This window comes from Gymnodraco acuticeps, unplaced genomic scaffold (genome assembly GCF_902827175.1).
Source record: "Gymnodraco acuticeps unplaced genomic scaffold, fGymAcu1.1, whole genome shotgun sequence".
NCBI lineage: Eukaryota > Metazoa > Chordata > Actinopteri > Perciformes > Bathydraconidae > Gymnodraco > Gymnodraco acuticeps.
The window spans coordinates 1,020-28,326 of record NW_022992281.1 but is presented as its reverse complement, the minus strand read 5'-3'; the positions used below and the strand labels follow the sequence as shown (position 1 = coordinate 28,326).

Below are 27,307 nucleotides of genomic sequence, written 5' to 3'. Positions count from 1 at the left end.
GCTGCCTCACACCGACATCACGTTTTGAAGAGACATAATAACAAAATAGTCAAAAGGGCTGGAAGCACATGTGGAGAACAGAAGAGTGGTATCAGCATTCATAATTGTGATCATCTTTGTGTTGAAATACACTCACCTTCTATGACAATGGATTCACTTTCACTTCTTTTATGAAGCAAAAAGCTTTAGTGGGTCTCAGAGCTGCTGCTCCCCTCCTCACTGTGAATCGCTTCATCACAGAACTGCAGACCATGTTTGACCGTACACAGAATAATGCAGCCGTCATCTGCTGACACATTTAATAATGAACACATTGTGTCATACATAGCATCAACATATTCATTTGGAAACTGTATTTATTCCGTCAGAATGATGCAAAATGTAGTTTTGTCATAAATCAAGCCTGACCTTTTGCAACTGTCCTCACAGCAGCCAGTAACTAAAGGACACGTATAACTGCTAGAGAATCAACGACAGTGGACAAATGTGAAGCCTAAATGTTAAAAAATGTAAAGTTTAGCTAACTTCAAATCTATCTATTTTTTATGACGATTTTTTAACTACTTTGGTGAAACATCACAAAAAGAATCCGAATTGTGTTTAACTGGTGCATACAGAAACAAAGGAACAGATATCAAAAAAGAAAAAAATACAATATTAAACAAAAACAATATTATGTAAAAACCAAAAAGAAGGTCTACAAGAAACATAAATATAAACAATTGTAAAAAAAATACAAATGGCTGTGTAAAAAGCTCTGTATTACATTTGTACTCACAGTGCGCAGCGTGAGGAGGAGAAATACTCACAAGGCCTAATGGAGCGCTGACAGTGTGTAACGTGTAGTGTGAGTCTGTGTCGGGGGGGTCCTGCCCTGTTGAGGAGGCCAGTGGCTGGGGGGGAGCGCTCCTGTGGGATCAGGTTTAGATCTGCTACTCACAGGTTAGGGTTTTCATTTGATTTGGGCTTCTTGCTATTGATACATCAGGTCTTTGGAAATGTGAGGAGGGATGACATGCAGCAAAGAGCCTCACCTAAACATGGTGATTGAAACACATGCTTAATGAACCCAGCCTGAGAACACAGTCGCTGTGTATGTGAAGTGCCGGGCTAAAGGCCTGGCTGAGGAGCTCTGATCATCGGGGAACTGGGTCACTGTGGCCGCTCAGAGGAGAGGAGGAAGACTTCTGAGGGAGGAAGAAGCACAAAGGAGAGCCAACATGAGATGCTTTATTTGGTTGTATGAGTCATTCAAATATTTAAACATTTTTTTACTAGGAAAACTCCAACAATTGCATAATAACACAATCAATAAGGCCATCCGTTAATGAGTCGTGTGAGTAAGGTTTTAGATTCCACTGCATTTCAGTTTCTTAATATATAATCCATTCTAGAAACGTGCGTCACATGGTCTCACGCTGACAGCGCATCCACACATGCAAATGTCACCATTTATAAATCATTTGTTGATTGATCTCATAAAATAATACATTTCTACCCATGTGTTTTTGGACATTTCATGTCAAATATTATTGTAAAATATACATACAATAAACTATTTGTATAATGATTTTTATATATTTTAATATTGAGATAAATCACGTTTGGCAAAATTATGCTAAGTCTTAAAATATCGAGCTAACGATGATTGTAAAATGAGACCAAACTAAAAGTGCTTATTCATTTAGATTAATCAATAAGTACATCTTACATACATAAGAGTTGTCCCTGTAATGCAGCAGGGTCCCCTCTTCTTCAGCATCCGTTAGCACTTCGGTCGGGCTGACCTACTTGTTGATTCTCTTTTATTTCCAGGAGCACTTAGGACTTCTTAGTGATGTCTTTGAGTAAACCAATATATATAAAGGGGAGCTGCTGAACAAGGGGGGGTGGGGGCTTTGAATAGGAGAATAGCAGCCCACTTCTTTGCCATGGAGTGTTCACTATCCGTCCCTTAATCCTCCTTTCATGAGGCCGGCAAATGCCAAGAATCTTCTCTGGTGACCCGATGGGAGGCTGATCAGCGACAAAAGAGGAGCGGGGCACAAAGAGCCGTCAGCGCGGGGGGGGGCCATGGCCATTAACAGCCCATTTAAAAAGGACATGCACAAAACAATGGCACAGAGAAATGACTCAACATAACACAAACAATATGGCAACAACAAATTAATAAAATGTCAACACTCGGCTGATCTTTAACTGAGCCCTCAGCGAGTGCCCCCCCCCCCCCCCCCTTATGCAGTGCAGCTCCAGCTCAGTCTGCACTGTCACATTCACTTCACATGGACATTATATTCACATCTTTCATTTATCAAACTATTTTGAATGACTTGATGTCCCAAAATCTCCAACATGGAAAACATTCTTATATCATTCGGGGTCTTTCTATTGGACGGATGGACCAGTCATAAAACACATTAGAATGTGTTTTAAAAAGTAACATAAAAGAAACCTAGAGGTTTCTTTTATGTTACTTTTTTTGAATAGAAAACAATGCAAGTATTAAGGTGGAAAAGGGAGACATGTGCTTTAATAGAACTCCCGGGGCCCGGGGCCACAGCCAGGGTCACACACGGCTGGATTTATAGGGAGATCCAAAAAGGAAACCCTGTCTTCCAGTTTATTCTTTAATCTTTACACAGGGACAAAGGTAGTTGCTGCTGAAATCAAAGATCCTGTGCTCATTGTTTACATCTACAGCATAACCTCAAATAGCCTTTGATTGATTGAAAAATTGAAAAGATGAAATTCAGACGAAAACTGTTCATGTCCAAAAAGAATCCTGTGGAATGACTGTCTGCCCGACACTTAGAGACCGGATAGATAAAGATAACATTTCATATGAAATACAAAATTCATCTAAACGTTAATCCTATTGTAAAATGCTTTTCCCATTAAATTTAAAAAACGATTGGGCAAAGTATGATCATAGAGACGGAGGGAAAATAACAATCGTAGTGTGCATGTTATTACTGGATGTGTCCAGTGTTGGGAAATGCCGTAATGCATATCTACAGTCCTGTTTAAAGGTTCCATACAGAAGACTCTGTGATCTATTGGAAGCTTATTCATCAACCCATGAAGGAAATCACCAAACGCATCAGCCTGTGTAATTGGTGAGGAAATGACCTCACATGTACACAGTTTGCTGCGGCAGAAAGAGTAAATGTTCACGCTACTGAAAGGTATGAAAGTGGATTAATGGCTATTTCTCCGTCACTGCATTGAAATCATTTGAGACACATATTAAAAACGCTCTTATGAGGGGAAGGGTTCACACTGCATCTGTGGAAACACTCTGATGACAACATTTACAAAAAATCGTTGTTTTATTTTGTGTTTGAAATGATTAGAATTCAGGTTCAATTATAGCAAGCAGGATTACATTACATATGAATGAATATGTTGCGCGCACACACACACACACACACACACACACACACACACACACACACACACACACACACACACACACACACACACACACACACACACACACACACACACACACACACACACACACACACACACACACACACACACACACACACACACACACACACACACACACACACACACACACACACACACACACACACACACACACACACACACACACACACACACATATATATATAATAGTAATAACAAGAGGCGTGACTCGTGCTGATACATCTGTGTGGAAAGTAACCATATATATAAATATACATTATAATATTATAATATATAAATCCAATAAATGAGACACTAGGTGGGATAGAAGATGGCAGGGATTTTTTCACATGTAGTAAACAGTCAACAGTGAAATCATTATTTGTGCGCGTCTTTATAAAATCACACTTTAAAATAACCATCAGAAAAAAGTGGTTTGTTGATCGTAATTGAAACCCTGGTTTTATTTGACTATTGACAAATAATTACATAGTCATAAATTACGTTTACTTAATATCAGTAATGCTATATTTAAACAAATCATTTGCATGGATCATTTTGATACCTGTAAAAAATACTTTGTGAACAGTATTTATCTCAAATGATTAGAGAAAGGAACATCATCATAGCATTATCAATAATAAATAAACTGCACTAATTATAATTGAATTGTTAGTTAAATAGCTTTCATCAGATATAAGCAGTTAGAAACACGAGATCATCTCTCATGTATTCTCTTTACAGCTTTTTTGATCTTCTGCTTTGAATACTTTCCATCATTTGATCTGCAGATTGGTTTCTTTGTATTCTCTTCTTTTGATATTGTTAGCGCAATTTACATTCTAGAAACATACAAATACAAATATTTCTTCAACAATATAGAAAGTAATCACTGGATTTGTCGACAACAGACAAACCTTTTTTTCCAAGAAGAAAAAGTAGAATATTGCAAAATAAGGATATACAGTATAAACTATAATAAATACAAACTCTTAAATCTGTGTGAGAGGTTTTGTGAGCCGCCAGCACAGTGCGGTGTTCCCTCAGTGATGTTTGTTACACACTGTCACTCCGTATCCTTGGTGCAGCTACATGAAGTGAATTATGATGTTTTAACCAGAGTCAATTACAATCACTGTTTGTGTGCTTTGGATTTATTTAACCCAACAATCCATATTGAATGTTCAGGTCTAATAAAGCATGATGTTCATTTAGTAAGTGGTGGTCCCCCCTAGAGTGAAATAGACGCTGATAGCCGTGCAGTGTAGGACGGGGGTCTCTGGTGACTGACAGGTGGTCCCCAGTGTCGTCCCTGTTTAATGGATGAACTCTTCCACACTCTGGCGTCATCTCATGAATGTTAATTGTTACATTTTGGTCGCCTAAAGATGTCTGCCTGAGATCTCAAGGGCTTTCTCCCAATAAATAACATGTCTATATAAAAAAAAGAAAGCTAAGGTCAAAAGTTAATAACCAAAGTACTTCTCATACGAACATGATCTCTATACAAATACTGTGTTGGTTTTCAATAATTCATCATTATCTAATCACAAATCAATTTACTTGATCAAAACTGATGAATGGGATTTGCTTTCAAATGTTGGTGGGTACATTTTGTGGGATATTGGTGAAAGTGAAAATGTTGAGGGACGGCCTGATGTTAGCAGGAGTCAGGAGGTTCACATTTGAAAAGTGAAAAAAGGACTGTATGAAGAATGTGCTCTGGCCTTAATGTGTGCTTTGTTTAGCATGTTGAGCCCTGTTCAGGCTGCCATAGATGTTGGGCGTGTGGACACAAAGCAACCTGGATGTCTGCTTACAGTTGCTAACTAGAGAAAAAGGAGAGAAATACAGCCTTAAATGGAGCCAGAGGCCCGGCTGTCATTTTGTGCCTGCATTTGCCATTGAAAGAGTTGATGAACTCCTCCAAGTTTATTAAAGAAAAGGAAACAATATGAACCAAAGGCCTGTGGCAAGCAGGCTGACACTTTATAAAGTGGCAGCCATTGTGTCCTGAAGGCAGATGCATGAATACCTCTGAATAGACTCCCTCAAAGTGACACGATTGAGCTAGACAACAGCAAAACGCTGAAAGCAAAGCCTCTCCTCCACGCTGCCGAGCTGAGCGGCATTTCTCATGCTGCTCAATGAATGAATGTACATCTGCAGTGGGGGGGGGGGGGGGGCTTGCTGTGGTGCACTCACTGCCCATTTGACTCTGATTGGTGGAAGTTAAACCAAGTGCCTGCTATATCCACTGCAAGCAACAGGTGTCTTGTCGGGCTGAGCTACATCTGAAGACACGGCGCTCGACTCGTCTGGAGCTGGGCTGCCTGAAATAATGTTCTTTATGTTGAAGTGGTTTCATTTCATTTGATAAAAAACGAATATTAAGGAGAGAGAAAATGAAGCAATGAGAAAACAGATGAGCTCCGGGAAAGGCTACAATTAAATGTTCTTGCAGAAAAACATTTGAAGTTGGAATCCTTACATGTTGACCTTTTGGAGCTTTTGGTAGTTTTTTGTGTAGAAAGTTAAGAGACAGTTTACATCGATAGGTCTTTCCTAGAGCTGTGTGTACTTGGCTCTCCCCCTGTTTGATCCCACCTCTGGGCCTGGAGCCCCTCCTCACCTCCAGCTCCAAACTCTGGCTGCCCTCTCGTCTCTGTCTTCTGCTCTCCAGCGTTGCGTGTGCTTTTAGGATAGCGCTAGCATCGGAGCCTCCAGACGTTTAGCTGACTGTGACCGGTTTCTCAATAGTAGTCAGGTTTTGTCCTTAACTCTTGTTCCATCCCTTTCCTGTCCCTCTACTGGAATTGGCACTTTGTCTCTGTATCACCCCTCTCTGCAGGGGGGGCGGGGGGGCTGTCTTTGCTTCTCCTTGTTCCTGCAAGCCAGCCCTGGGCTGTTGTCCAACCAGTGTTGGCCCGTTCAGTTTGTTGCGTTTGGTATAATTGGAGAACGTCCTCATCCAAAGATTGGTCCGACCAGCATTGGACCGCAGCGTCACTGGGTTCCCGTTTTGACTTTCTATTTTTATTTTGGAACAAAAAAGAAAATCTAAATACCTTTTAAAAAGAAACATGACATAAGATCTCCCATGTTTTGCTCTTCAGACACTTTTTCTTACTGTTGTATTTTGAGTTTGTGGCTCTTACACACACTCACCTGCAGCAGCTGTGGGGGGGGGGTTCAGTGCGGGGAGCCACTCAGCTTCAAACAGGGCTGGCTTTACACTAAAACTAAGATCTAAGATCTTTTTATATATTATTATTATGGTCTACAAATCCCATGACAGACATTTTAATATTTATGTTGTATAAATATAATCTTTCTGAATTTAAGAGCAGGTGGAGTTCAAATGAATATTCATTGTGTATATTACTATTGTAATGTGTTTAGGAGACAAATGCTTTTTATAAAATGGTAATATGGAAATGAATATTGTAAAGTAAACAGCCAATATAAAAATCACCTGATGTTTGGACACGGATAATAAATGGTCCTTTTGTGTTTTTTAGTCAGCAGTCAGCAGGGAAGAGAGATGTGCAGTTGGTTAGAGCAGTGGCGGCTGGTGGAATCTTCTCTGTGCCACATGCAATCAATTTCAGCAAACATCCCAGTATGACTTCATGCAAAAAACGGAGTTTTCAGTGTTCATTTAGTCTTAAACTGTAATACCTCCATAAACAATTTAAGCATTTGAGACTGAGGACTATGTACACAATCTTAAAAACAATGGCATTAGCAATACTTGCATACATATATGTATGTATGTATGTATATATATATATATATGATGTATATCATATATATACATATGTATGGAAATATGTATAGTATATGATATATATATATAATAAATGTATATGTATATATTACAGAACAACGGTATAGTCAACAGTAATACAAAAAGCTGAAGATGTAACAAACTAATAATAATTATTCTTATTCTTAAAATCAATGTGGTGTACGTCTTTGAAGTGCCTTTAAAAACGGTGGTGGTCTTCAGGTGCTCCTCCAGCACAGTGTGCAGGGAGGAAACTAAATCCACCAATCCCCTGAAAATGCCAGGGTTGACTGAAGAGTCAGTCTTGTCATGCCCACACAAAGCCAGCTCAAAAGCCCCACACAACTTCATTATTTTGGATAAAATATTCCTGTTTTAATCCACCTCCTCATTGTGTTTCCTCACCGCCATCCTGTGGGCGTCGCCCGGCTGCGTAGCAGTTGCTTACTTGGGGCGATAAAATAATCGCCCCTCTGGTAGTAGTTTTGAGGAGGCTGATTGGCTACATTTTCTGACACACGTTCATATCTTGAATCAGAAATTGGCTAACCTGCTACAGAGACCCGCCTCCGTGGGGCGATTTCTCCATTGCCCCATAATTAAACTTCAGTCATACAGTGTACTAGGAAAAGCATATATATTGCGCAAATTATTTTAAAATTCTATTTTACACATATTTCTGGTTGAATTCCATATTTTAAACACACAAATATTGACAATTTATATAATTATTATTATTATTAGTAGTATTAATAATAATGTTGTTGTGTGTGGTTTAGAGAGGGCGGCGCTTTATCGCCCCCCTATGGGCCAGCCGCCACTCGGTTAGAATGGAGATGTTGCCTCTGACATTTAGATTTTATGTTTGGCAAAAAATCATATTTTCCCTTCATTGCATCTGCATTTGACTCTGGAATGGTAGAAATTGGTTTACTTACAAATGATTAACTTTGTAAGTAAACCAAATCAGTTTCGTACCTGATAGCAATATGCAGCTTTATGTTGGCTATTCCTGATTCATTCTGGGGAAATTATTGAAGTTATTTTTTTCTACGGTCACGGCTAAAGAGGTTAAAGATAAACGCCTTCAATATGAGCCGTGGTAAAGGTAATATCATAAAAATGATTATTCTGATGATCAGTGAAATGTACTACTTTGCAATATGATTTATTACTTCAAATAAAATCATTTCAGGCAGCATCAGGAATTGACAGTCTTCTTGTGTTTGCACAAGTGAATTTGACTGGTTTATGAGCACATACTGCACAGTGTAATACACACACTGAATAGGAGATTGGCATCAGGAAAGCTTCGATTGGAGACGAGCAGCCAACTCACCTCATGTCCTACAAACATCTCAGAGTGCATTCCAAACTTCCAGATGCAGAGTCCACATGCAGAAATCACTTCATTTGCTCTGCGCTGCTCTGATTGTTAATCTACTTCCTTCCAAAATACGATTATTCTCTTGCTCTTTAAAACTTCTGCAATTGCTTTCTCTAAGCCTGCAGCTGTCCACTGAGGGCTTTGCGGTGTCCAATATATCTTAAGAGGGCCTCTTATTATTATATTTTCTCCCAGCTTTAATCTTTATCAGTGTTTATATTGACAGTCTGCAATTTTTGTTTATGGCTATTTTTTATCTACTAAATAAAGACACATGCACGCCAGTGCCTGGGGAGGAAAGAAGATAAAGACTTTGCATTAATAGCAGTTTGCTAAGAAATAATGCCCTGATAAAGCCGGCCTCTTTGTGTGGACTGGATTGAGTTCAGAGCCAGTTCTGTGTAGCGTTCACTAAGAGCGCAGCTAACAGATCCTGCAGCTTTCCATCTGTTTGTGCCTGCCCTGCACTCACCATTTTTTATTCTGAAACAACCAAAGTTGGGATTGTTCCATTCAGTTGTACAGCACAGGGAGCGAGCTAGAGACTTTCTCAATCTGTTGGCAAATATTTTACTCATCATTGTAAAACTGCCTACGTTGCACACACTCCACTCCTGCTGCTTACTATACACTTTTGCTGCATTTGTTGAGACTAAATACCATGGTGTTGCCGCTGTAATGGAACAAAGGCAGAACAATGCTGCTGTGTGAATGGAGTGTGGAGCTGCTGTAGCCTCAGCTCAGTTTGCTCACTTGGTTTGGAATCGGAGGCTATTGTTGCCGGAGCGGCTGCTGGTGCCAACTGGCGGATTTTATTTTACTTTCTTTTGTTTTCTTTGAATACATTTAAAAAACTTTGGCTTTGGCCTCAATTAGTCGAATGTTCAGACCTTCAATCCAAGGCCCTGTATTGTCGGAGGAGCCATACAAATCTGCAAGTTCAATGAAAATATGCACATACAGCAAAAATTCAATTAACCTGTAGCTGATATTACCGTAAGCTGTGCAACAAAATACATATTTATGGAATGCAAAACGAGCCACTGAGAGCTGTTTATCCATTAAAAACATTTAGTATTCTGTGGGAAATGTTGGTTAAACTCCTCTTTCGTTAGATGACAAGAATCATTTTGAATATTTGATTTGCATTGGCACGCACACAATTAATTTAGTTTAATAAGCACACTAATGGTTGGAGAGATGTACTACCATAGCAGGATGTACACTGAAAAACGATAACTTTAATTCTGAGCTTCTTTTAGAAGCTGTATTTTACCCTTGCTGATGAATGCTGTCGGTCGGGAGTTTCAAAAATGATACCTAAATAGCAAAACCAGTTTTTTATCTAACCACCTCCCCCATCTCTGCTCCGTGTCATGCCTCAGCACCGTTTGACCTCTGTAACTGGTAAATATGCAGGCGGCACTTTGCTCCGCTGCTCAGCTTCAGTGCTTCAGTCTGGAAGTGTTTACTGAAGTCCTGCATAGTGTGGAGGGGCCGAGGCCCCCCGAGGTGCCTCTGTGGACCCTGAAAGGCCCTGGGAGGCTCCCGGGTCTCTTTGTTTAAGGTGAGCCCACTTTGGGGAGCGTCCAAAGAGCCTCACAGCTGAGACAGCAGAAAGATCCACAGATCCACCTCTCCCTTCACTGTCCCAGAGTGCACATTGTGATTGTTGCACCCTCTCTGTTTCTTTGGCTTATTTTGATGTGACCTTTGCTATGGGTGAAAAATGTAGCGAGGTTGGGTGACGAAACAAAATAAACTTGTTTATCTCCCGCTGACCACATGCATATGCAAACTCTGCGCATAATCTGTGGTCCGCTGCCTGTGCATTCATCCCGCCTCCTCACTACCAGTGCTGCAACTTCCTTTCTGGCATGAAGTTAAGGGTTTAAAACCTAAGTTAATGTTGTGAATTGGGTTAATTGCTCCAAAAAGTGTTCCTCTGTTAGTCAATGCTGTACCTCCAAAACCAGTTCAACAGCATAGGCATCATTTATACTGGGGACACTGGGGACATGTCCCCACCACTTTTTGAAACGGCCAATTTTGTCCACTACTTTCATTTGATAAAAATGTTTTGAAAATAGCATGCACAAAGAATTGTACACTTTGAGATTTATTAGCACAATATAACATGTTCAATCTGGTAGCATAGCATAGTAGCATAGTTACTGCACTAATTGTTAAAAAGTGTTGTAAGCATTTGTATGTATGTGTATATACAACACGTTCTCACTCCCAACCGGTCACATATTGATGGATGGTCAGGGCCCCTCCCCGTCACTCTATTACGGACAGGGTACCCCTCGAGAGTCAGTTTTCAACGGGCAGGGCGTCCCATAGACCTTCATAGACCTCCCATAGCGTTGACAATAGAAGCCATGAGAATGCTCCCCGACGGTCGGTTAGTTAGTGTAAATATTAATATAATAATTATTTATTTTTTGCCGATTTTCTTGTTGCCCCAGATCGACACCTCTTTTAGCAGAAACAAAGGCTACATTAATGTATTAAATCGCCAGGCAACGCAATAATTTACAAACTCTTCAACTACAACCCTAATTATATTTAAAACATTTTAGAAGGCCTCACGAAATACTTTAATGTAAATGTAAATGTAAATGATATTGACATTTGACATTATTCACCCACGGATCTATGGGTTGGGGTATTGTTCCACACGGACATTTTAGTTAACCGGACTTCCTGTTGATGTGAAATCCGAAAACATTTAAAAAAAATAAAATAATACTTTATTCCGAGTGTACTTGCTTTTCTCTTTGAAAGTCATCACATAACGGCATTGTAATACACGGTTCAGCTGCCTTAAATATTACATATCTGCCGTAGTTCTCTATTTATAGAGCCCTGATGAGAATACTTCTGGACAAACAGGAAGAACTGCCGCCTAAACTGAATATGTGACGTGGATCATAAATATATCAACAATTAAACAACATCTTGCATTTCTTTTCACACAATACGTCTCCTTGCAATATCAATAGTAATTCGGCTGACTTTTATATTTGATCCAATTGGTAGAGAGGCTATATTTACACCATAACGGTGCACAGCTGATAGAAAGGGACACCTAGTGGTTAAAGCAAGTTATTGAAATGTATTATTTTATTATTAGATATTAATAGGAGACACAGACAGACAAACTAATAAGGCTTTATTTAAACATTAAAGAATACTTTAGGTTAAGGTCTTCTTTTGAATAAGAAAAAAGCTTTGGTGGTATAAATATTAAGCCTGACAAAGTACTAATATATTGCTTTCCTGCAATGTTAACTACTGTATGTTTAAGCACTTATTTTAACTGATATTATGTATTATACTCTTATAAGATGTATGTAGATAGTATAAGAAATGTGCAGAATACGACAGTTTAATGGTGGAGGTACACACACATATTGATAGATGTCTTGTAATGCACTGTTGAGGAACCTGCGACCCAAGTTTTTCATCTCCGACCTTGTCAGGTATTGAACAATCAATAAATAAAGAACACAGAATTATTAAATATAAAACACAGAATTTGTGTGATTATACTAAATTATTTACAAATAAACACCACTGCATATTTAACTGTTACACATGCTGATGTAACGCAAATGTTTCCAACTTGGGATCAATAAAGTATATCTTATCTTAAGCTGATCGATGGCTACTGCCATATTTGCAAAATGTGCCTCTGAACCTTGACAAGTGCATGTTTCAGGCTTATCGATGAACAACAGGAGGGGTCACAGACATAAGACCAGCTGTTAAATAAAGCTCTTCTGACCTTAGCTGGCATGTGTGTATATATATTAATGCTGCCCATTATGGGCACAAGCCATTTTCACCCATTTATTAATTATATGTTTTAAATGTGAGTGTTTCCTATCCCCTAAACCTCCAGGGATGTACACAGTTTAATACTGGCAACTTCTTATTATGGGAAATACGAAAACGTCTTTTTCGACAACTCCCAGTAGAGACGTGCCATAGATAGAGAACATGTTGCGAAACACAATAGCCAGCATGTGTAGTTCTGGGGACGGGGTGGGGGAGGGGGGGGACGCGGTGGACCCGTTCAAATCCAGTTTTGGACAGTCTGCCGTGGTTCCATCCCATTTCAAGTGCTGTTCGAGGCTCGGCGTAACCCTCTCCAATCACAGAGCTTGAGGACTATCACAGGGTTTGTCAAGCGAAGCGGAGAGAATACTTACTTCTGGGTGTAAAATTCTCTAAAGCAAATGAGCTGCTCCGACCCTCGGTCCTGACGGACTTTAACTTGTGTTTATTGATCAAACAAATAAATAAACACAAGGATAATTGTGTGTTATTGTTGAGTAAATAACAGTGTGTGGTTTAGAAAAGAATACAAAATTAGAAGGAAAAAACGATGAAACAATACAGATTTCAGTTTTCTGAGCCCCTACTCTCCCCATAACTGACAGTAACAAAAGTCCTACATTATTCAATTAAAAATAAAGAAGTAAAAACAATAAGTGTGGCTTGATATTGAGTAAGAAAAATATTGATAAACGCTGTGAGAATGGATCTGCGGAGAGCATTTCGCCGCGATCCCAACTCGTCTATTACCAACGTTCAGGGAGCTCTATGCAAGTCAATGGGACGCCCTGCCTGTTGAAAACTGACTCTCAAGGGGTACCCTGTCCGTAATAGAGTGACGGGGAGGGGCCCTGACCGACCGTCAACATGTGACGGGTTGGGAGTGAGAACGTGTTGGTATAAACCGTATATGTATGTGTGTTTGTGGGGAGTGCTTAATGCAGTAGTGTTTTTTAAATCTGATAAAAGTGTCCCCACCACTTTTTTGTACAAACTGACACCCATGTTCAACAGTATATAGTTCGAAACTGATTTGAATAACTTGAATTTACACCAACGAAGTAAGATGTATAATGTTATTAAGCTGGTCTGTGATTCTGAGCAATAAACCTAAACCTGACGTCACCTGAAAGCCGGCTGGTGGAGGTGTGAGAAGGTGGAGTGTGTGCAGGGTGGAGAGCAGGCAGGTGGGATAAATCCTGCCCTCAGGCTGAGCAGATAGCACAGATCTTTATCAGACAGCACACTGGAGAAGACTTTAAGTGAGACTTTCTCTTCCTTTCATCTCTCACACAAAAACAAACCCTGTGTATGCTGTTGTGAAGCATCAGCATGCCACTTTAAAAAGAAAAGGCACTAATAAATTGATCAGTTGTTGAGTATGTGTGTTCCACGGTCAGAGTATGCAGCTACACTGAAAGCAGATCCTGAGGGTAATTATGCTGGAACTAATATGATTTTGAAAATGACCCATAATGAGTTTCACGGAGCTCTGTCGGTCGTTATCCATAAGCACTGTTCAAAGTGGGAAACAGTTTGTCACCAGAACCTGCAGGACTCCTGTCTGTCCATGAGCAGCGTGATGTTGAAGGATCCTGTAGGCTAATGAAACAACATTCAAATCCTTCATTTATTTTAAAGTGCCAACTAGTTTCAACCACAAAGTGCACAATATGATTACAGAAGATAACACAAAACTATTGACACAGGTCATGCTCCTGTTAAACTCTAAAACATACAGATTCCTATATTTTTAGAGTCAGTATTTACCATCAGCAAAGCATTAACAATGCACATTTCACCCAGTTGGGTTATTGATTCAAGCAGTGTATTTCACGCACAATTTCAAAGCCATAGACTCAGACTGAGTGTGCATTCTGAAAAGAACAATTGAGTGTTAAAATACTTATAATACTAATAAATCACTCTCCCAGAACAGAACAAAGGAATTACAGCTACCATCATTAAGTATACAACCCACAACAATGCATAACTGACTTTGGATGGTTTTAACCATAATTGTTAGTTTAGATCTAAGTGTGTGTGTATGTGTGTGTTGTGTGTGTGTGTGTGTGTGTGTGTGTGTGTGTGTGTGTGTGTGTGTGTGTGTGTGTGTGTGTGTGTGTGTGTGTGTGTGTGGGTGTATGTTTATGCACATGCATGTGCATGTGTGTGTTTATTTTCCTTCACATGATGCCAATGGTCAGAGAGAAAATAAAAGCTGTGTTTATATGCTGATCGTATTCTCTTCGCAACAAAACCAGGCTGTTATTTATACTGCAGCATGATTGCGTTGCAGTGTGTGTGTGTGTGTGTGTGTGTGTGTGTGTGTGTGTGTGTGTGTGTGTGTGTGTGTGTGTGTGTGTGTGTGTGTGTGTGTGTGTGTGGAGCTACACCATGCTCTCATTCTTCCGATAAGACGTAGCATGCCGATCGAGGGATCTGCTGGAGACAAAGATGAAGTCCAGGTTTAGCCCCGCTATCGGCTCAAGGCGTCTGTCTCATTAGCATAATCTGCTTTCCATGATCAGCTGGAGAGAGAGAGCTGACCCTCCTGATCCACGGCCTGTCAAACTTTGTTCTCCTCCATCCTGGGGAAGCTTATTGTGCTGCGTTCCAAAGCGAGTGTGGAGCATCCAATACAACCCGTCTGCTGCTCAGTGCGGAGGACACTCCCGGGACACGGCTGCCTTTAGATGTCCATTCATCCTGAGCTTTGTCTTCAGCTCTGCTTCTCAAACATCCCTGGCATAACTGTAATCTGCCACCACATTGTATTTAATGATTAAAGGTGGTAAAACAGATAACTGTGTTTATGCGGTTTCTCTGTAAACACTTAATATAATTATCAGTAGCCTATTATTATTTAATGAGACAGGGACACTGTCTCTGCATAGACACACTTCTGTGTTAATGTGGAGGTAGAAATCTGTACGACAGATACCTCGAAACCTGGACTAATGAAACCTCCTTCAGCCTTTTGTAAATTGAGGAGGTTCACTCAGCTAAAACTCAAGAGAAAGAGAAAGTGGTGACTGGTTTGGTAAAAGGATTGTTGAACATAAGGAAATACAAGGTGAAAGCCAGAAAGAAAAAGCCTGACAGACGTTTGACCACAGAGGACTGACGGAGACAGAGAGGACGGAGAAGATGAAATACTGTGAGGCGAAGAAGCCTCATTTTACCTCCCCCCCACACACACACACACATACACACCTCTGCCCTCTCCTCCCTTAAATCCAGCCGCATGTGGAGGCAAAGCAAATGGAGTCCATCCTGTCGCAGCAGCACCCCGAGGACTCTTGGGGTGGGGGGGGGGAAGTGATCCCAGCCCACTGCAGCGGCCTCAAGTGTTGTCACACTGAGTTAGTGCCAAATTGCTTTGCTTTGCTGCAACCCCCCCCCCCCCCATTTCCCTCCACAACCCTACCAGCTACAAACAAGACGTATACTTTACATTTCTTTCTCTGGAGATGTGTGTAATATTGTCTACCTTAGTTTTTGGAAAACAAATATTTCAGGGACTAAACAGTGAAAGAATTGATTTAATTAATGCAGCAGCATGTCCTGCGGCCACATGTAATCCGCTGAGAGTTCTCTCGCGGGAGCTTTCAAGGGGGGCAACCAGGGGGGAATACAAAAAGATATTCTCGCTGAGACTCTTCCAGTGGCCTGTAATGGGAGCCTCACACTAATCCCATAATTCCTCGTTTAATTAAAGTACAGAGCCAACCCTGTAGTTATCTAAGCCCGTTTGATGGGCCTTTTCTTTTCCACTTCACCAACACATGAGCAACTTCTGCACAAACAAGCAAACACACATTAGAAAAATATGCATCTCTGCTCTCCATTCTCTCAATTCTCTACTAAATACCCAGGATTCACAACACAATACATTTATTTAACTAATACATGTTCTCCTGCATTTTATCTACATTTCCTGGTCAGTCAGATTCTAAGAAAATCACTGCTCAATTATGAAAACAGAATGCAGACATATAAATGTTTAGTTTACCAAAAATCACAGTTGAGGTTGCCTTTCTAAGCTTAAAGATTGTCATTTTAAATGTTATGTCCAGCATTTTCAGCAACAAGATCATTCAAGTCAATAAAGCTGCTTTTTAGCAACATGCTGTCATTTGTTGACATATTTTGCTTATTTTCTGACACTTTGAAGGGTGATCAATAATTTTGTTTATTGTGTTCACGTTTTAGATTTCTCTCAAATATTGTGTACATTTAAAAATAATATATTTGCCATTTTCTCAAGCTCCCATATGACAATTGTTTTCACCTGAACTGTGATGTCATATTCCTCTAGAGCAGAGCATAATGTCTTTATAACTGCCGACAGTCCTGGTGGGCAGTAGGTTCCCAGCTAGAAATGTTTGGTTCTAAAAACATTCTGAGAATGTTACCATTCATTGTTCTAGGAATGTTTTCAGCGGGAAGTTTTATTTTGGTTTCCAGAACGTTCTTCTGAAAGGTAGGATAATGTTCTCTAAACACATTCTTAAAATGTTTGGTGATAACCTTCTTAAGATGTTTTTGATAACCTTCTTAAGATGTTTTTGATAACCTTCTTAAGATGTTTTTGATAACATTGTTAGAACATTATGCCCTACTGTTCTTAAAACGTTTTCAGCTGAACGTTTTATTTTGGTTCCCAGAATGTTCTTCTGAAAGGTAGGATAATGTTCTCTAAAGACATTCTTAAAATGCTTGGTGATAACCTTTTTTAAATGTTTTTGATAACATTGTTGGAACATTATGCCCTACTGTTCTTAAAACGTTTTCAGCTGCAAGTTAGATTTTGTTATGTTGCAAGAATGTTATTATTTTAGAGTATGATAACGTGCTTTATCGTTCCGATGTATCAGAAGCCTTTTTTTTGTATGCGACCAGCAGCCAGTGTCACATGTACTGGAGGGGACCCAGAATCAGACTCGGAATCAGCTGGTGAAAGTAACATTTGTTTATTAGAAAAGAGGGCTGGGAGTGGAGGTTGGTTATGGCAGCAGTGGGAAACAGTTGTTCCAGGGTGGAGAGGCCTGGCTGGTCTTGGGAGTGTGGAAGGCCTTGGATTCCTCCTGGGAGAAACATAAAAATGAGTGTGAGGCAAAAGCAGGCAAAGTTGTCAAAGAATATGCTGGTAAAAAGCTAGAGCGGCACGCAACAATCCGTTCCCGGCAACAATCCGGCAGGGAATGAGTGCAGGCTGCAGGGTGTGGTTTATTGGAGGTTGCTCCCAGCCGTGTCGAGCAGACCAGCAGGCAGAGAGAGAGAGACACAGTAGAAACAAACACATACAAACACTAACAGGGGTTTCAGGGACGGGCAGTGACAGTCGGTCCGTTCCTCTATATGTTTGTCGGTCTCAAATCTAAAGGGTGCAATAACGATTTGTATCCAATATGCATAAACAGCGGACACTGTTTACTGTATACGCAGCCCTCACAAATCACACATGGCCAGATAGCGTATCTAACAGTTAGAACCTACATACGAGACACAACCTTTATAGTGAGAAAAAAAGTGTAATTATTTTCTGATATTTTACACATATGATATTACAACCCAGTCTCACGGCATTTCGTGTTATAGTCACGACATTTTATCTATTGATTCGTGTTCACCAACACGATTTTCCCCTTTTTTTCGTGTCACACAGAACGATTTTAAAAGCAATGTATTTCTATTGATAGTATGTTTCGTGCCTGCAACACGTCTTTTTGTCCGTTCTGGTCTTGGAAGACCGGAAGCTGTGGAGTTCATAAAAACATGTTCTTACTCAATATCAAGCCACAATCATTGTTTTTATTTTAAATCGTATAATGTCGGACTTTTTTTGTCGTCTGTGAGGAAAATAAATGGGGCTCAGAGCCTCAGAATACTGAAATCTGTATTTTTTGTAATCTTTTTTTCCTTCTAATTTGTTATTCTTTTCTAAATAACACACTGTTATTTACTCACCAATAACACACAATTATCCGTGCTTTTATTTATTTGTTTAATTCCATAATCTCTGGATTTTTTGGCGTCCGTCAGGAACTGAATTTCAAAATAAAAATAACCGGAAACAGACGTAGCATCATTGCGATACACTGCCACTGAACTGATTACCCAAGATCCTCAGCTATGGTTTAAGCTCGCTGATTGGATGTTTTAGCCGCAATGCATGTAGGGATATGGTGTTCATGCCATATCAAATCCGAAAAACTTTTTTTTTTAAAGAAAATAATACTTAATTCCGAGTGTTTTTGCTTTTCTCTTTGAAAGTCATCACATAACGGCATTGTAATACACGGTTCGGATGCATTACATATTACAGATCTGCCGTAGTTCTTTATTTATAGAGCCCTGATGAGAAGACCTTTGGAAAAACTGGAAGAAATGAAAAAACTGAATACTTGATGTGGATCATAAATATATCAACAATTAAACAACATCTTCAATTTCTCTTCACACAATACGTCTCCTTGCAGTATCAACACTAATTCGGCTGACTTTTACATTTGATCTAATTCGTAGATAGGTTATATTTATAACGGTGCACAGCTGATATAAAAGGACTTGTAGTTTTTAAAGATATTACTGATTTTCTTTGAATATAAGAATGTAAATACTGAGTCTGAAATAGTATAGCAATATGCTGTAAAATTATGTGAAAGCATGAATAAAACCACATCTTCAGATGTTGTACATGCATAAGTGTCCTACACTAATAATACAAAGTTATTATGGCTGTGTGTACCTTGTGTGCACCGCCTAGTGGTTAAAGCACGTTATTGAATTATTGTGTTATATTTGATGAAAAAAATATTAAGAGTACATACTTTCATAGAGGGAAAGTAGAAGGTCAATGATAGAAATATACAATATAAAAAATCGATAGAAAAGATAGAAAAGACGATACAATAAGTGATCTCTACAATAAAACAGTTTAGTGCTGGATGTACAAAGATATTAATAGGAGGAGGTGCAAAACAGAAAAACGAATTAACCTTTATTTAAACATTAAATAATACTTTAGATTAAGGTCTTCTTTTAAATAAGAAAAAAGCTTTGGGGGTATCTACAGATAAATATTAAGCCTGACAAAGTACTTAACGTCTAATATATTGCTTTCCTGCAATGTTAACTATGTTGAAGCACTTATTTTAACTGTTCGATTCCAGTTTTGGATAGTCTGGCGTGGTTTCGTTCCATTTCAAACAGCTGTTTGATGCTCGGCGTAACCTTGGCGCACTGCCACTCCAACATCCAATCCCAGAGCTTGAAGATTAATTACGGGGACAGTAGTCCTAAACGATAGCTGGGGATTATGGGTAGTGTAGTGTCTTCGGCCATCCTAAACTCAGAAATGTTTTTCGGATTTGATATGGCATTAACACCATATCCCTACATGCATTGCGGCTAAAACATCCAATCAGCGAGCTTAACCCATAGCTGAGGATCTTGGGTAATCAGTTCAGTGGCTGTGTATTTCAATGATGCTCAAAATGTCCCTTATAGGCCTACGTCTGTTTCCGGTTATTTTTATTTTGAAATTCAGTTCCTGACGGATGCCAAAAAAGCCTGAGATTATGGAATTAAACAAATAAATAAAAGCAAGGATAATTGTGTGTTATTGGTGAGTAAATAACAGTGTGTTATTTAGAAAAGAATAACAAATTAGTAGGAAAAAAAGATTACAAAAAATACAGATTTCAGTATTCTGAGGCTCTGAGCCCCATTTCTTTTCCTCACAGACGACAAAAAGAGTCCGACTTTATACGATTTAAAATAAAAGCAATAATCGTGGCTTGATATTGAGTAAGAACATGTTTTTATGAACCCCACAGCTTCCGGTCTTCCAAGACCCGAACGGACAAAAATATGTGCTGCAGGCACGAAACATACTATCAATAGAAATACATTGCTTTGTGTGACACGGAAACAAGGGGAAAATCGTGTTGGTGAACACGAATCAATAGATTAAATGTCGTGACTATAACACGAAATGTCGTGAGACTGGGTTGGATATTCTGAATACTGTGGGCCTGCATACATTACATTACATTACATTGCATTTAGCTGACGCTTTTGTCCAAAGCGACTTACAATAAGTACATTCGACCAGGAAGACACAACCTTGAAGAAAACAGAATCATATAAGTATATCAGGTTTCATAGAGCCAAACATTTCAAGTGCTACTCAACTGGCTTTAGGTAATCCAGTCCTTTATTAGTATAAAAGTGCTTCGTTAATCGTTCTAACGCTCGAAGTGGAGTCGAAAGAGATGAGTTTTCAGTTTGCGCCGGAAGATGTGCAAGCTATCTGCCGTCCTGATGTCAATGGGGAGCTCATTCCACCATCTTGGAGCCAGGATAGCAAACCCACGTGTTTTCGCCGATGGGAACTTGGGTCCCCCTCGCAGCGAGGGCGCAACGAGTCGTTTGGCTGATGCAGAGCGTAGTGCACGCGCTGGTGTGTACGGTTTAACCATGTCCTGGATGTAGGAAGGGCCAGATCCATTCGCAGCACGGTAAGCAAGTACCAGTGTCTTGAAGTGGATTCTAGCAGTTACCGGAAGCCAGTGAAGGGAGCGGAGGAGCGGAGTGGTGTGGGAGAATTTAGGAAGGTTGAAAACCAGACGAGCCGCTGCATTCTGGATGAGCTGCAGAGGTCGGATGGCACATGCAGGTAGACCAGCCAGGAGGGAGTTGCAGTAGTCTAGGCGTGAGATGACGAGAGCCTGGACCAGAACCTGAGTCGCTTTCTGAGTCAGCTGGGGACGTATCTTCCTGATGTTGTAAAGCGTGTATCTGCAGCAGCGGGTTGTAGCAGCGATGTTTGCAGTGAAGGACAGGTTGTTATCTAGGGTCACACCCAGATTCCTTGCAGTCTGAGTCGGGGAAACAACTGAGGTGCCGATGTTGATTGTCAGGTCAAGAGTTGGACAATCTTTTCCCGGGAGGAAGAGCAGCTCAGTCTTGTCAAGGTTGAGCTTGAGGTGGTGAGCAGACATCCACTGAGAGATGTCAGCTAGACAAGCAGAGATGCGTGCGACGACCTGGGTCTCTGAGCGGGGAAAGGACAGAATTAATTGGGTGTCGTCAGCGTAGCAGTGGTAAGAAAAACCATGCGGGCTAATGACTGATCCGAGCGAGTTTGTGTACAAGGAGAAGAGGAGGGGACCAAGAACAGAGCCCTGAGGGACCCCCGTAGTTAATTGGCATACCTTAGTGTGATTATAAGTGCATGTGAGTGAATATTGGCATGCAAATTCGTTTTTATACGTCCTATTCATTGTCTCAATGCGCTCATCTTAAGAAAGTTATCACCAAAAATGTGAAGAATGTTTTTAGAGAACGTTATCCTATCTTTCAGAAGAACATTCTAGTAACCAAAATAAAACTTCCCGCTGAAAACGTTTTAAGAATAGTAGGGCATAATGTTCGAACAATGTTATCAAAAACATTGACCAAGAAGGTCATCACAAAATATTTTAAGTAAGGACACCGTTTGTCGTCCCACAATTGACAGAAGCCCCATCAGCTGCTGTTGCAGTCAAGCAGTTACTGAGGTTAAGATGGTTCTCCTTACACATTTCTCTAATGGCCTTCAGTATTGCCGCAGCATCACAGGACTCTGGCTCTGTAAACTGAAAAGCAAAAACATACACACACAAAAATAAAAACAATTATTTACATAAAGTTATTTAAATAGTTTCACGCTGAGTGGCAGCTCTTATTGTATTCAACGGAAATGAGAGTTGACTACAGAAATACAAAAGCTTGATATCAAAAACATACCAAAACAAAATTATCCAAACACATGAATGTGAAGAATAAAAATGTACTTCTTACCCAAGTAGTCTGATTCTTGGTGTGCCATTTTCAATTAACTTGATGCTGACCACCTCTTTCTCTGATATGCTTTTGTCCATGCTTCCATCAAAGAGCAATGAGCAGTAGAATGGCTTATGTTTTACCAAAGCATGAAGATGGTCTCTCATGGTCCCCGCAATGTGCTCTATGAAGATGCGACAGGCTCTTGAGTTATGATACGTCACCCCCAGCTCCACATCATGCTTCCTTTCCACGGACACTAAGGTTTTAAACAGGCGGAAAGGCTGCTCACAGTAAGCCACAGTATATGCTATATCAAATAGCTTGCACATCTTGTCTTTGGTCTTATCATGTAGCTTTTGTAGATTTTGCACTGTCTCACTCTCAGTCATGGTAACTGTTGGGGCTGTGAAAACTTGACATGCTGTAGCATGGGGTTTCGACTTGTGTGTATTGGCAGTGTCTTTTTTAACATTTGTAGTCCCTGAAATATATGGTTTCTTGACTTGTGTGCAAAGGACCCTTTCCCTGACTCCTTTTGTAGTAGTCCCTACATATGCTACACCAGATTTGGGTAATGATACCGCTTTCTTTTTCATAGCAGAGCCAGTCATATCCCCAGGAGTCCACAGTATGGGCTGTTGCGGTCCTGGTTTTCAGTTGTCCTACCTGGTTTCCTGTCTGTGCTTCTCCCTGTGCTGCTTCTAACTGTACCTCTTGTTCTCTCTTTCCCTTTGCTTCTTGTTGTCTCTCTACACTTTCCAACTGTGCCTCTCGTTGTGTCTCTCCCTGAGGCTCTTGTTGACTTTTTCCCTGTATGTCTCTCTGTGCCTCTCTTTCTGTCCCCTGTTGTCTCAGTCCTTGAGCCTGACTGGCCTTACAGCAAAGCATTAAGGCATATACAAACATAAATGTGTTTATTTTATTTAGCCTAGCCTAGCCTCACTCATTGAAAAATTATAGAAATACGTGTCAGTACAACCTAATATACAACTCGCTCTCTCTCACACACTCACTCACTCACTCACTCAATCCCACTCTGAGAGGGAATTTAGCTAAGCTAACCGTAGTTGAACCATGGAAATGCAACTATAAAAACTCACAGTTTGGATATTAGCCAAAAGCCGGTCAGGGGCAGTGTGATGGGTTGATGTTGTTGGACGACAGGGCGTTTATACATCGGGGCTCCACCCACTGTACCCATAGAGTCCAGTAGAGGGTGGAGCCTGTGTGATATATAACGAGGGGTTACGTATTGTAACCCTAGTTATATAAGCACAGGCGGAGCCCTCTAACTGGGGGCCCTGTCTTTCCTATGCCGCTCGCTGAAGAGGGTGTAGGATGACGGTCGGAGGGCGTAGCCACCTTATATACTGTGGGCCTGCACGCGCATTCAGGTAGGCTCGCCCCGATTGGCCGGCTACGTTTACGTAACTCAGTAGGTGAATGCACGTACAGCATGATAGAGAGTAGTACCCATAGAGTCCAGTAGAGGGCGGAGCCTGTGTGATATATAACAGTGAATGGTAACATTCTCAGAATGTTTTTAGAACCAAAAATGTCTAGCTGGGAACTCACACATGCCACCGCAAACATGCAATATCTGCTTACAGCTTATCATGAATTACGTGCTTGGTTGTTTTTTTCAAAATGAACATATGGTGACATCAGATTTTTTCTAAAACATCCTTTTCAAACAAATGCAACAAGTTTGTTTTTTAAAGCGCTCTAGAAATAAATCTGACGTTGACCATGACCGTGTTAATATTTGCCATCACAGGAACGTTTTGTAAAAAAATAATAACCTCCTGAAAACATTATCCGAATGTTGCTTTGAAAATGTTCTTCTTTTGTTATCATGTAACATTGAGGGAATGTTTTATAAAAGAACATCTATAATATGTTACCCCAACAACGTCCAAAAAGCATCCTCATAATGTTGCAGGCAAAACGTTCCACCTTTGTTAGCATATCACATTAAAGGAACGTTTTATAAAAAACGTTCTGTCATCTCAGGCCTCAATAACATCCTCAAAACATTTTCTGAATGTTGCTTTGAAAATGTTCTTCTTTTGTTATCATGTAACATTGAGGCAGGGGTAGACATTAAGGGTAAAATTAAGGGTACAATTAAGGGTACAATTCCACTATTTGGTTTATTAAAATAATGATATTGTGGTCATTGTTAAAAAATGTCTGCTATTATTATTATTAGTATTATTATTTGTATAATGCGCTTTCTGCCTTCCTGTCATTAGGAGTTAGAAATGTAATGGCTATGTAATTGATTAGATTAGAACCTTCATTATCCTAAACTGCTGGGACATTTCGCCCTTCCTTTATATTTTCTACTCTTCACTTACTTGTCAGCATAGGTCGGCATTGATGTACAGAGCCGACAGAAGACCTTGTTTATATTGGCATCAGATAGAGAGGTGCAGTGACGCATCCTAAAACCAGGAAGTAAGCTGCTGGTTCCCTCGACAAAAAGCAATGGGATTTCTCCACAGGGTTTTGGAAAATAGCTGGAAATAAGGTCTGTGGAAAACAAACCTGTTTGATAAATGCAAGTTTTGTTCAGCCGGATATGTCTACCCTACTTTTATAATGTTCGAATCATAAATCTAATCGATAGATTATAAAAGGGTTCTAGGATGCGTCACTGCACCACTAGAAGCCAACTCCATCGATCAAGCTGGCTGAAACTTTCTCTCCCTCTTCTTCTCATGCTCCTTGTCACTCTCCTTTAACTCCTCCGGTGACTTTCTTTGATTAGAAGATTGTGTTTTGCCCGGCTGCCCGGCTACCGCTCGTATTAAAAACATTTTGGCGAATGGTTAGGTGGCGCGATAGACTGTGAAGAAGGAGCACGCTCCCGCTCACTGGAGCCTGCTCGCGCTGCGCTCCGCAGCAAACAGCTGTTTGCTTTTCACCCAACAACGACAACCGACTCACGAAACGCTATGTTGTAGCGTTAATAAACGAAACAATTTAACAAAATTGCTAGTCAAAATACCAATACCACAGGAAACATTTTTTTTTTTTAAAGCAATATTTTTTGTGGCCCGGCGGGCAAGTGGAAAGTACTATGCTGGCCCGGGGTGTCTAAATAGTGCTTCCGGGCCAGCGGGCCATTTATAATGTCGAGCCCTGGTTGAGGGAATGTTTTATAAAAGAACATCTGAGTGTTGCAGGCAAAACGTTCCACCTTTGTCACATTAAAGGAACGTTTTATAAAAAACTTTCTGTCATCTCAGGCCTCAATAACATCCTCAAAACATCCTCTGAATGTTGCAGTTAAAACGTTATGTCTTAGTTAACCTTAAACCTAATAGGAACATTATTTGAAATAACAAACATCCTAAAAAGGTTATTTGAACATCAGATTAAAATGTTTCTTTAAAACATTATTAGAACCTGTAGGTAACGTTAGCCATAGTTGTGAGAACGTTCCCTGCTAGCTGGGTAGCTCCATTTGAAATATATATGTACATTCATCAGATAATCTTCCATGGCTCCTCCTGAACAGCAGCCTGGACACATGTGTGTGAGTGAAATGAGCTGTAAAATAAATATTTTGGGACTATTTTCATCCTGCCAGTGTGTTTGTCTGGGCTGCCCTGAGGCTCAACATGAAGAATGGTGCTACATACAAAACCAAGGTGGTCTGCAGAGATTAGCACCCCTCATTCCACTTTTACACTCAGCACTGTGCCCTGAGGGATGCTGGGATATGCAGGTTTTGATATAGAATGGTACTTAGCAAGCACAGAAAATTGTTTTGTCATATAAATAACCACACAGAGGATTCTCTGCAGGCTGGGCCGTTTGAAGCATCAGTTGTTCCTCCTGCCTCACTCTGTCTCTGGAAGAAGATGTGAACATGCCTACTGAGAAAGTCTGCATCACTGCCTCTGAGTTTGTTATTGATAGGCAATAAAACCAAAAGGAACTGCGGATATGAATCAAATATTTTGAAGTTACATTAAACAGCTCTCAGAACAAACATGGCTCCTGGTCAGGTACTATATAGCTGTCTGTTTAGGTGTAAAGTTGAATTAATACATCACATATTATCATTTTTGAAATGTGAATTAAAATGTTCCATGAAATATCTCATTGTACGCCTAGTTTTTGCAGAGACAACAAAATAAATGTACCAAAAGGTTAGAAGCCATTTGTGTCTCGGAAAAAACGATTTCCAAAGATATTTGGGTCCTTATCTAAAATAACTGACCATATAAATAAAATACAGGTCATTCCACACTCAGAAAAGTTTGTGTTTACTAACCATCTAAAATAACTGCATTGCTTTCAATTCAAAAGATCCACAAACAGACGATCAGTGATGTGCAATGATACTGGAATCAGTAGATTCCCAGCGTTGAAGCTCATTGTCTTTATGGAGTATTTTGACGTTTTTATATGTGAGTTGAAAGCAAGAGAATATAGTAAGCATCACTTCTACCTGCCGAACACGGAACTAATGTGTGTCTCCTCCATGTGTGTGTCCAGGCAGTCGGATGGAGGAGGTGTCCGATGTGGAGTCGGAGCCGGACCTCCCTCTGAAGAGGAAGCAGCGCAGGAGTCGGACCACCTTCACAGCGGAGCAGCTGGAGGAGCTGGAGAAGGCCTTCGAGAGAACCCACTACCCCGACATCTACACAAGGGAGGAGCTGGCCCAGAGGACCAAGCTCACCGAGGCCCGGGTCCAGGTAGGAACAATTCTGCCCACCCACCCACTAGGGCTGTACCCGAATATGCAAATATTCGTTCGTTGGAGTACTATTCGGGTTTCAATTTCGTTATTCGGATATTTGTTCTTTTTTTTATTTTATTGAATTTATTGAAATCTCCAATATCAACGTAAGAGCTTGTGCCTCTTCGGGGGGTGCTAACACTTAAACATAAACTTCATTGTTTACTTTCTCCATCTTTATATGTAGATATTACTTTTCTCCGTTAATCTCCGTCACGTTGTTTCCATAGCAACAACAACTTCCTGTCAACAGCACTAA

At 40.3% G+C, this 27,307-nt stretch overlaps 1 protein-coding gene across 2 annotated transcripts in view; it reads left to right on the top strand.

Moving 5' to 3' along the window:
• The window catches only part of LOC117540655 (paired box protein Pax-7-like), a gene marked incomplete at its 3' end in the record, with an annotated part of 32,430 nt that extends 5,426 nt beyond the window's left edge, over positions 1-27,004 (top strand). For both annotated transcript variants that reach the window (XM_034207418.1, XM_034207417.1), the window contains 1 exon segment: positions 26,805-27,004. In XM_034207418.1, coding sequence (XP_034063309.1) covers positions 26,805-27,004 — 200 coding nt within the window.
• Positions 27,005-27,307: the final 303 nt, after the last annotated feature.